Raw genomic sequence first — 11150 nt, 5'->3', positions numbered from 1 at the left:
AGATGCATCTTTTGGGAAACTCTCACTCAGCACAAAGAGATTCGGACTTCTGATGTAAAACAAACCATTTTATAAGAATGTGTATTCTCCTTATTTAAATATATGCATTAGGAGGTGTGTTTTTTCCTTTGTGTGGGCTGTCTTAATGTTAATTTTATTACCTCTGAGACCCACTGAAACACCCAGCTCTTCTCGTACCAGCCTCTGTCCAGACTGATGTATGATATTCAGCTGCAGCGTTATCTCTGCCTCAAAATGCTTCAACAAGTAACCAGTTGGTGTTTTTAACCAAGCTTGCACAAAATGTAATGCTAAATAATGACTATAAGTTTGGATCTAAGAAGTAACTAATTAAAAACATGCTTTTTAAAGCTTAAAGAAATATATTAATATGTTTGATTATATGTTGTAACAGACTTCTATAGTTTTTAATGTTTGCCTGAACTATTCAACCCTGAGTAAAGAATTTATTGCCCTGATAGCCAATACACTCCCTGTCTGAAATGCTCCTTAGGGAGTATAAGACTGCTTTCTGATTAGAAATTTATGTAAGTTCAGAGATTCACCAGTTGTCTTAGTTTGGATTTGTATCTAAGTTTATCTTAACGTAAACGTTAACTTGTGTACTATTGTGCTACTTTGAAATTCTATTTCAACAACTGGAAACCAGAATGTATTTGGTTTTGTTTTTCCAGGTATTGTTGTGTTAATGTGTTTTCTGATTGCCTGTAAGAACATTAAAAAGCACTGTTTGATTTGGCAACAGGGTTGTGTTATAGTCTTTATCTGCCTGTGCCTCTGTGGTTCCATATCTTTGATATTATTGCTGAATTTCAATATAATTAACTCAAACCATCAAGACGTATTTTTAACCAAGATTGATTCAAACTGCTTTCTGTCTAGACTAGCAGATTTACATTCAAATAAAAATGTTGCATAAAACCAAGGAAGCAGAGAACACAAGGTGGTCTTAAACGTCATTTACAAAAAATAAATAATAAAAATAATCTAACAAAAACATTTACTTTTGTTAGACTCCATTGGGAAAAACTGTGTAGTGTGAACTGGGCTTGGAATTTAATATCAGGATTTTATCTATTTATGTATTTTGAAATTGACTGCGGTCCCGTGACATAAACGTCATAACCGGAAGTGAAAGTAAACAGTCGTGTAGTGGCGCAGTGCAGTTGTTCAAATCCAGATGAACGTTTCAGGTTAAATAGTTCGCGCTGTTTGCTCAAATTTTGAATCGGAATTAAATTCTAGTTTATTTCAGTTTCGTGCTTCATTCCTTCAGCTTCTCGTTGTGTTTAATATTCAGATGAAATTCCCATGGAGATCATATCAGCTGCACCGGTTGTGTTTTTCCTGTTGGGAATCTGGAATGAAGGTGAGACCAGAACATTTTATGCTAAAATGCAGCAGCTGGGGACAGTTTTGTGAATTAAAGTCGTTTTTAGTTTCTGTATTTTGATAATGTTTTAAATTACAGCAAACAAGTGAACAATGTTTAGCAGGAGATCATTTCCTGTATTTGTTACAGCATGTAAAACAGGGTGTTAACATCCGGTCCTCGAGTGCCGGTGTTCTGCAACTTTTAGATGTGCCTCTGCTGCACCACAGCTGAATAGAATAATTAGGTCATTAGCAAGGCTCTGGAGAACTGATCTACACAAGGAGGAGGTAATTAAGCCATTTTATTCCTGTGTTTTGTATCTGTGGCACATCCAAAAACTGCAGGACAGAGGTCCTCGAGGACTGGAGTTTGACACCCCGGATGTAAAGGTTTTCGTGCTCTGCATTTTGTCCTATTTTAAACCCAAACTCAAGCATAAGTAATGCAAGAGACTTTTTTTTTCTTCTTCTTCTTTTTTTTACAAATATAAATCTGAAAAGTGTGGCATGCATTTTAGCATACAGGTCATCTGATCTCCTTCATGCAGGTCTAGCAGTTCTGATCCAAACCCAGCAGACGGTGTTGGCAGCAGTAGGAGAAGATGCTCCTCTCAGCTGTCAGCTGATGATAACTAAAGACATCCAGCAGGTCACCTGGCAGAAGGTCTTGGAGAAAAGAGAGAGGAATATTGGATCCTACAGCGAGTATTTTGGTGAAACAGTGAATGATGGACTTAAAGATAAAGTTCAGTTTACAGAAGCTGGACTGCAGAAGAACTCGATAGTTATCAGGAACGTTACGGAGCAGGATGCAGGATGCTACCGGTGTCTGTTTAATGGATATCCTGATGGAGCTCTGACAGCTGCAACATGTCTGAAGGTTTATGGTGAGAACCTGAAAGTATAAATTCAAGAATACATTATTTAGGCCAAAGGGGAATCAAATATAACTCATATTATTCAGGCTTCTGTAAAGAGAAGGTCATGACTGTGAGCAGAAAGGGTCATAATGTGACAGTCAGCAGTTCTAGAAAACCTTCTGACTAGAGACACTGTTTCATTGTGGAACACTGAATTGAGTCACTGTGAGTAACACAATCATCCCCAGAACAGAACCAGCCGTCTTCATCAGACTGTTGAGCCTTTTGGGTGCTGGACTCTCATAGACGATATGCAGCATCTCTGCAATCACTGAAGGATCTGAGCTTCCTTAAGAAGTGAAGTCCACTCTGTCCCTTCTTGTAGCTTTATTGTTCCAACTCCAGTCCAAGTTGTTGTCCAAGTGAACACCGAGGTATTTATAATTAATCAATAAAATTTTATTTGTATAGCACATTTCAGCAAGGCATTTCAAAGTGCTTTACATCATAAACACAAGAACACAAAGTCATGCAACATATAATAGACAATACATTGTTACATATTACATTTCAAATGAAACTCTAAACAGGTGTGTTTTTAGTTGCGATTTAAAAGCAGTCAGGGTTTCCGCTGTTTTACAGTTGTCTGGAAGTTTGTTCCAAAGTTTTGGTGCATAGATGCTGAAAGCTGCTTCTCCTCTCTTGGTTCTGGTTCTGGGGATGCAGAGCAGACCAGAACCAGAAGACCTGAGAGGTCGGGAAGGTTGACACAACAACAGCAGATCTTTGATGTATTGTGGTGCTAAACCATTCAGTGATTTGTAAACTAACAACAGTATATTAAAGTCTATTCTTTGAGCTACAGGGAGCCAGTGGAGGGACTTTAAAACTGGTGTTATGTGCTCTATTTTCCTGGTTCTAGTGAGAACAGGAGCAGCAGCTTCTGGATCAGTTGCAGCTGTTTGATTGATTTGTTGGACAGACCTGTGAAGACGCTGTTACAATAATCAATGCGACTAAAGACAAACGCATGAATGAGTTTCTCTAGATCTGGCTGAGACATTATTCCTCTAATCCTGGAGATGTTCTTCAGGTGATAGAAGGCCGATTTTGTTACTGTCTTTATGTGGCTCTGGAGGTTCAAGTCCGAGTCCATTACTACTCCCAGGTTTCGGGCCTGATCGCTAGTTTTTAGTTGTAATAACTGAAGCTGTGCATTAACTCTAGATCGTTCCTCTTTAGGTCCAAAAATAATGACTTCAGTTTTGTTTTTGTTCAGCTGGAGAAAGTTTTGGCACATCCACACATTTATCTGTTCTAAACATTTATTCAGTGATTGAATGGGTTCAGAGTCACTTGGTGACATCGTAATTTAGAGCTGTGTGTCATCCACATAGTTGTGGTAGCTAATATTATTTCCTGTTATGACCTGAGCTAGTGGGAGAATATAAATATTAAATAAGAGGGGTCCTAAGATTGAACCTTGGGGTACCCCACATGTGACCTTTGACCTCTTTGATGAGAAGTTTTCAATTGAAACAAAGAAATCCCTGCTCTTTATGTAAGATTCAAACCAGTCGAGCACCAAACTGGAGAGTCCGACCCAACTCTCCAGTCGATTCAGTAATATGTCATGGTCAACAGTCTCATAAGCTGCACTGAGGTCCAACAGAACCAGCATTCTGCCACAGTCCGTATTTATATGGATGTCATTGAATACTTTTACGAGGGCAGTCTCCGTGCTGTGGTGAGCACGAAAACCAGACTGGAAAGTGTCAAAGCAGTTGGTCATCATGAGGAAACTATTTAATTGTTTACACAGTTTTTTCAATAACTTTGCTGATGAATGGGAGGTTTGAGATTGGCCTGTAATTCTGCAATAGTGATTTGTCCAGGTTGTTCTTTTTTAACAGTGGTTTGATGACTGCTGTTTTCAAGGCCTGGGGAAAAACACCTGATGTAAGCGATGAGTTTACGATTTGGATCAGATCAGTAGCAATAACAGGCAGGACTTTCTTAAAGAAATGTGTGGGAAGGACATCCAGACAGCAGGAGCTTGAACTTCATTGACTTATAATTTCTTCTAGAGTTTTATAATTAAATAGTTGAAAATGGGTCATTTTTTCTGTTGATGTGCAGATTAATCCTCTGATTTTTTTGAATTTTCTCTGAAAAAACTTGTTCCAGGCAGCATTAGATTGGAGTTCAGGTGGTAACGTCACAGGAGGGTTTGTGAGCCTGTCAACTGTTGCAAATAAAGTTCGAGCATTGTTGATGTTTTTGTTTATGACATCTGCAAAGAAAGCCTCCCTTGCATGTTTTAGTGTTAAGTGATAGTTACGTAGTCTTTCTTTATAGATGTCATGATGAACGTGAAGTTGAGTTTTACGCCATTTTCGTTCTGCCCTGCGACAGAGTTGTCTTGCAGAACGAACTATTTGTGCATTTCTCCATGGAGATTTTTTCGTACCAGACACAACCTTTACTTTAATTGGAGCAATAGAATCAATGATATATGAAACTTTAGACTGAAAATCATCTACCAACTTATCTACATCATTGCAGCTTAAAGGTGAGGAAGAAGAACATGTACTGGATGACACCATATTGTTCATAAGCACTGCTGATCCACCACCTTTGCTTTTGCAGTGGTATTTTAGATCTTTGTCGTGTAGTCAGAAAGTCCAGTAGAGAGATGGTGAAGTCAGATTATCTGGAAGCCATGTGTCTAAAAAATGCAGGAGATATAAATATCAGTTACACCTGTTGTAAGCCGATTGCTTGGTATGTTGGGCAGTAATGACAAGTGGTCAAAAGGAAATTAGTAGTAGAAAAACTGCTTCCAACCAGCAAAACAATCAAAACCAGGGAGAGATTATTTTTTAAATAAAAATTTTCTATCAGAAATGGAGGAACAAAAGTTTTTTTAAAAAGTGACAAATAGTGGTACGGAAGTCACAGAGCTACTCCAACATGCTAGCATGTAGCTGGAGGATTACAGGGTTCATTTCTATAACTTGATGTTGACCATGATCTCTGTTCTCTCCACAGAGCTGCATGGACCCTTCATTGATGTCAGCAGATCAGACTCTCCTCCAGGGTCGGTGGTGACCTGTTCAGCCACAGGTCAACCTGTTCCCATGGTAACACTGACTGTTCTCCATCAGAACCTCAGTTTCTCTGACAGCAACACCTGCAGAGAGACCAACACTAACGGTACCGTCACAGTCACCACTACAGCTCTGCTCTCAGCTCTCAGCAACACACAGGTTGGATGTTCAGTATCACTGGACTCTGCTGCTCCCAGAGATCTGCTGGTCATCGTTCCTGGATTCACTGAGACGTCTGATGATGGTGAGGAACTTTCTAAGACTCCTTTGTTTTTTATTTAGTAACTAATGATGTGTTTGTGATTGTAAATGTTTGAATCTCTTTTACCAGGTCTGAATAACCAATCATATCTCAGAGGTTTCAGTAAGTTCATGTTCAGATTCTCACATCTTCATTTTTTGCTTTGTTCTGTTGTTGAAACACATTTCATCTTCTTCCTAAAGGATGGCCTCTGATTGTTGTTGTCATCCTGGTGATCCTGATCCCTATTGGTGTTTTAGTATTCAGAAGAATATCTCTGACCAGGTACTTTAATTAAAAAGTGTTTTGTTGTTGTTGAGTTTCACATCATTAATGTCTCAGGTTTGATTTGATTTACTGACTAAAATTATTCCCAGGAATATGGAACCTTCAGAAAATGCCACAGCCAATCAGAAGTAAGGATTTTATTTATTCATTCCTGTTACACAGATGGAGATTTATTTCATCTTTTACATCCCTTCTAATGTGATGCATAGTCTCTATTTCCTGAACGCTATAAGGCAGATTTATTTCTCACAACATGTTCATTTTGTTTTTAACTGCAGATAATTCACCAGTGTCGAGCTCAGAGGACAAACCACGAACACCTGAGAGCCAGAGACAAATCCGCGATTCCCGTCCATCACCATGACATGTTTTTCCAAAAAATTGTTACTTTGAGTCATTACAAAAATACTTTTTATGTCAGAAATAATACACAACATTCTGGTATTTCTCAAACAAGCATGAATTTGTTGAGGTACGTTTTTGATGCCAACAGTAATTAATCAATATCTGATCAAATTGATAAGGCAGCTAAACTCCAGTTAATTGAATCAAAGGCCGTTACCAATTTCTTGACCAAGTAATAAATACTGTTTTCAGGGACTCATTTGATAGTTTAGATGTCAGTGTTTTATTTATTTCCTTTTGAAGAATTGTTTGGTTTTATACTGTTTTTATATATTTTTTACACAAATAATTCATCCTCATTCATATACAATCTATCATTTGATCAATTGGTAAAAAATATTTTTTAATTTAGAAATTGAAAATTAAGAAGCCTTCTTGTTGTAACCGTTTTAGGTTTCTGAGTGTATTTTACTCTAAACTGGAAACCAGAATGTATTTGGTTTTGTTTTTCCAGGTATTGTTGTGTTAATGTGTGTTTTCTGATTTCCTGTAAGATCATTAAAAAGCACTGTTTGATTTGGCGTCAGGGTTGTGTTATAGTCTTTATCTGCCTGTGCCTCTGTGGTTCCATATCTTTGATATTATTGCTCAAGTTCAATATAATTTGCTAACATCTCAAGCCACTGACAGAATGAACTCAAACCATCAAGACGTATTTTTAACCAAGATTGATTTAAACTGCTTTCTGTCTAGACTAATAGCTTTACATTGAAATAAAAATGTTGCATAAAACCAAGTGAGCAGGGAACACAAGGTGTCTAAGGTCAAAGGTCTTTACCGTCATTTACAAAATAATAATAAAAAAATAATCTACCAAAAACTTGTCCTTTTCTCAGCGTCCATTGGGGAACATCGTGTAATATGACCTGGGCTTGGAATTTAATATTAGGATTTTATTTATTTATTTATTTTAAAATTCACTCTGTGGTCATGTGTGAATAGGAATATATATATCAGAGTTTAAAATTGACATTTCTAAAAGATTATATGATCAACTATCGATATTCACAGCAGAAATGGTGGCAGTTATCATCAGCTTACAGTGGGTAGAGGAGGTTCGTCCAGACAGAGGAGTAATTTGCACAAATTCCAAGTCAGTAATAGAAAGTATTGAAAGATTGAGTACTTGAAATTCAAAATAGCTTTTTTAGATTATATAGAGGTGGCATTGATATTTGGTTCTGTTGGGTGCCAGCACATGAAAGTGTAAAAGGCAATGAAAGGGCAAATAAATTAGCAAAAAAAAAGAAATAGAAAATGTAGAACATGTATTATTGAACTGTAAAAAATGTGAAATTGAGAAGAATAGTTGAAAGGGCAGATCAAGAATGGAGTTTGAAAGGAGTACTGGGAAATGATGGAAATATAATGGATATTTACATATTAAGGAAAGCATTATTTATTTATTTCCAAAATACAAAATTAAAAAATAGAATCTGATTGATGTGAAATACTGTTGCTACACACTCGTGTACAGTAGGTGGCGGTATGCATCTTAAAGTTGCTTGCGAGCCGCCATAATAGAAAAGAAGAAGAAGCAGAATGGCGGAGTTTTGGCTGGCGCGGTAATTCAAATTCCAGCGGAAACTATTTAAGCTTTTTAAACTTAAATAATTTACGCGGTTTGCTCAGATATTAAATTGGAATTTAATTCTAATTCATTTCAGTTCCGTGCTTCACTTCTTCAGCGTCTCGTTGTGTTTAATATTGATATGAAATTGTGGCTGACATGGAGATCATATCAGCTGCACCGGTTATATTTTTCCTGTTGGGAATCTGGAATGAAGGTGAGATCAGAACATTTAAGCTGGGGACAGTTTTGTGAATTAAAGACGTTTTTAACTTCTGTATTTTGATAATATTTTAAAATTACAGCAAACAAGTGAACAACGTTTTGGCGGGGGATCATTTCTTGTATTTGTTAGAGCATGTAAAGGTTTTCCTGCTCTGCATTTTGTCCTATTTCAAACCCAAACTCAAGTTTATTTAATGCAAGAGATTCTTTTTTTTTTTCAAATATAAATCTGAAATGTGTGGCGTGCATTTCTGCTGAAGCTGCTTCACTTTATTATCCCTACAGGTCAATAAAGTGCAACCGACTGCATTACAAATAAAAGTGAAACATGTGATGTCAACTCGTTTTTAGCAGTTAGTTACAACATGGCCTTTAATGACTCTGGACCTTTCTGCCCACTTTTACTATCAAAATGGCTCATTCATGCTGCAACTGTTGCATATCTACAACATTCAACTCTATATTGAAGTTTGTGGTTGAGACATGACAAAGTGAAACATCTAAATCGTTTTGCACGGTACTTTTGTCATAAAAGCCAGATACAGAACATCTGATCTCCTTCATGCAGGTCTAGCAGTTCTGATCCAAACACAGCAGACGGTGTTGGCAGCAGTAGGAGAAGATGCTCCTCTCAGCTGTCAGCTGATGGAAACTAAAGACGTCCAGCAGGTCACCTGGCAGAAGGTTTTGGAGAAAAGAGAGAGGAATATTGGTTCCTACAGCAAGTATTTTGGTGAACAGTGAATGACGGATTTAAAGATACAGTTCAGTTACAGAAGCTGACTGCAGAAGAACTCGATAGTTATCAGGAACGTTACGGAGCAGGATGCAGGATGTTACCTGTGTCTGTTTAATGCCTATCCTGATGGAGCTCTGACAGCTGCAACATGTCTGAAGGTTTATGGTGAGAACCTGAAAGTTTCATAGATTTAACTTCTACAACTAGATATTAATCCTGATCTCTGTTCTCTCCACAGAGCTGCATGGACCCTTCATTAATGTCAGCAGATCAGAATCTCCTCCAGGGTCGGTGGTGACCTGTTCAGCCACAGGTCAACCTGTTCCCATGTAACACTGACTGTTCTCCATCAGAACCTCAGCTTCTCCGACAACAACACCTGCAGAGAGACCAACACTAACGGTACCGTCACCTCACCCTACAGCTCTGCTCTCAGCTCTCAGCAACACACAGGTTGGATGTTCAGTATCACTGGACTCTGCTGCTCCCAGAGATCTGCTGGTCATCGTTCCTGACTCATTGATACGTCTGATGATGGTGAGGAACCGTTTGAAAGGCTCTCATTGGATTCTTTTTTCAGTGACTGGTCTATTTGACATGTTTTAATCTCATTTGTCAGAGTTGGTCAAACATTGTCGATCGTATTGCCACCCCCTTCGTAAGTACATACCGAGATTCCCACATATGGAGTTTTCAGATGTTTCTGTCATTGAAATGTATCTCATCTGTTTTTTTCTTTTTGCTTTAAAGATTTGCCTTTGATTGCTGCAGTCATGTCAGTCGTGGTTTGTTTCGCCATCCTGCTCGGAATAAGATTTCAGAGAAGGTACGTCCATCAGTGGTTTTGTTGCTCTGTTTTTTTCCTCACTAAAGTCACAAAAACATTTCTTTTTCTGCCTGTTAAATCAGCCACAGGAATCAGAAACCTTCAGAGGACTCCACAGAAAACCAAAAGTAAGGATTTGATTGATCTATTCCTCCTTCACATGATATAAAGAACATCAGTTTCCAATGTCCAGCACTGTTAGTGTCTTACTAACATATTGTGATTTGTTTTAAGGATGAACGTCTCACCAGCGTCGAGCAACAACCTCAGACAACGATCACCTGAAAAACAAAAACTAAACAGTGGATTATATCCATCGCCATGACAACAGGAGCACGACATTTTGACCTTTTTGTTTGGGCAACTCAGCAATATCTGATCAGACCATCACAGACTGATTGGCAGCTAATCCTGAAGTTAATTGGATGAAAACCGATAATCGAGTTTGTCTCTGTTCCATTGAACAACAATCAGTGTTTAGAAGAGCATCAATGTTTTCTGATTATGTGTTGTTTTCAGTGATGCTTTTTGTTTTGTCCATCACATTTGATGAAAGATGGCGACAAAACATTTCTTGTAACCATGCCGTTAAACAAAAGAAACATACTTGCACCTCTTCAAGTATTGCCTGATTGTTTTCCTGCTTTTTTTTAAAATAATGGGTCTCCCATTTCTTTGTTTTAAAATGTTTTTTTTTATTTTTACAAAAAATATACAGAAGAATTTTTTTTTTTACTGAAGGTAATTAATGCATCTACATCACAAATTAGTCAAATGTCAAAGTTGCTGGTGTTGAAACTGTGAAACTATGAGGACTTTAGATATTTTGGATCTTTGTAACTCCATAATGTAAAGCCAGAAAGTATAATGTTTTAAATTTGATATTGAAATAAAGATTTAACAAAACAGAGAAATCAATATTTTTGTATCTTTTCTTTTACGTTCATTTCAAGCTACGTAAACTTGGAATTACAGGCAAGAAAAAACAAAGTATCATCTTCAAACAGATGTAAAAAAAAAGGGCATTATTTTTTATGTTCTTTTTCAGCTGTTTTGTTGTAAATGAATGAATGAATGTACTTTATTAATCTCTGAGTCAGTACTGACACAACCTGAGACTTTACACATGTTGCATCACACATTAGAAATAGAGGAAAACTAATAAAAATGTATAAGGACTGATTGAAAATTTTGATTGATTTGGTACAAGAATGATTTTTTTTTTCTTAGTCACTTTAGTTTGTATTATCTTAAATATGACAGAACTGCAAACAAATTTTGCATTTTCTCAACAAACAATAAATATTCTCATATTATATTTAGCGCTTTGAAATGAAACCAATTTTGCTCGTTTTTTTAATGTCATTAATTTATTTGATATATTCAATGGATTGTCATTTTAAAACGGAAAAATAAAAAAACTATTTAAGTTTGGTAAATGGCCAGCAGAGGTCGCTGTCTATTCCACTCAGGCTCTGCAGTCAATTGAGG

The 11150-nt window shown here is 37.1% G+C and overlaps 1 protein-coding gene and 1 pseudogene across 1 annotated transcript; both read left to right on the top strand.

Moving 5' to 3' along the window:
* The first annotated feature begins 1153 nt into the window (after positions 1–1153).
* Positions 1154–6820, top strand: LOC129378805 (OX-2 membrane glycoprotein-like). Its single transcript, XM_055059352.1, has 7 exons — positions 1154–1390; positions 1944–2282; positions 5307–5609; positions 5697–5729; positions 5810–5891; positions 5984–6022; positions 6173–6820. The coding sequence occupies exons 1-7, from the start codon at positions 1333–1335 to the stop codon at positions 6174–6176; spliced, it is 858 nt and encodes a 285-aa protein (XP_054915327.1). The 5' UTR covers positions 1154–1332; the 3' UTR covers positions 6177–6820.
* Positions 6821–7851: 1031 nt separating this feature from the next.
* LOC129378803 (OX-2 membrane glycoprotein-like) lies at positions 7852–10039 on the top strand (annotated as a pseudogene).
* Positions 10040–11150: the final 1111 nt, after the last annotated feature.

The sequence above is a fragment of the Poeciliopsis prolifica genome, unplaced genomic scaffold (genome assembly GCF_027474105.1).
Source record: "Poeciliopsis prolifica strain line A6 unplaced genomic scaffold, Auburn_PproV2 SCAFFOLD053, whole genome shotgun sequence".
NCBI lineage: Eukaryota > Metazoa > Chordata > Actinopteri > Cyprinodontiformes > Poeciliidae > Poeciliopsis > Poeciliopsis prolifica.
This window is presented reverse-complemented; position numbering and strand designations above follow the sequence as displayed.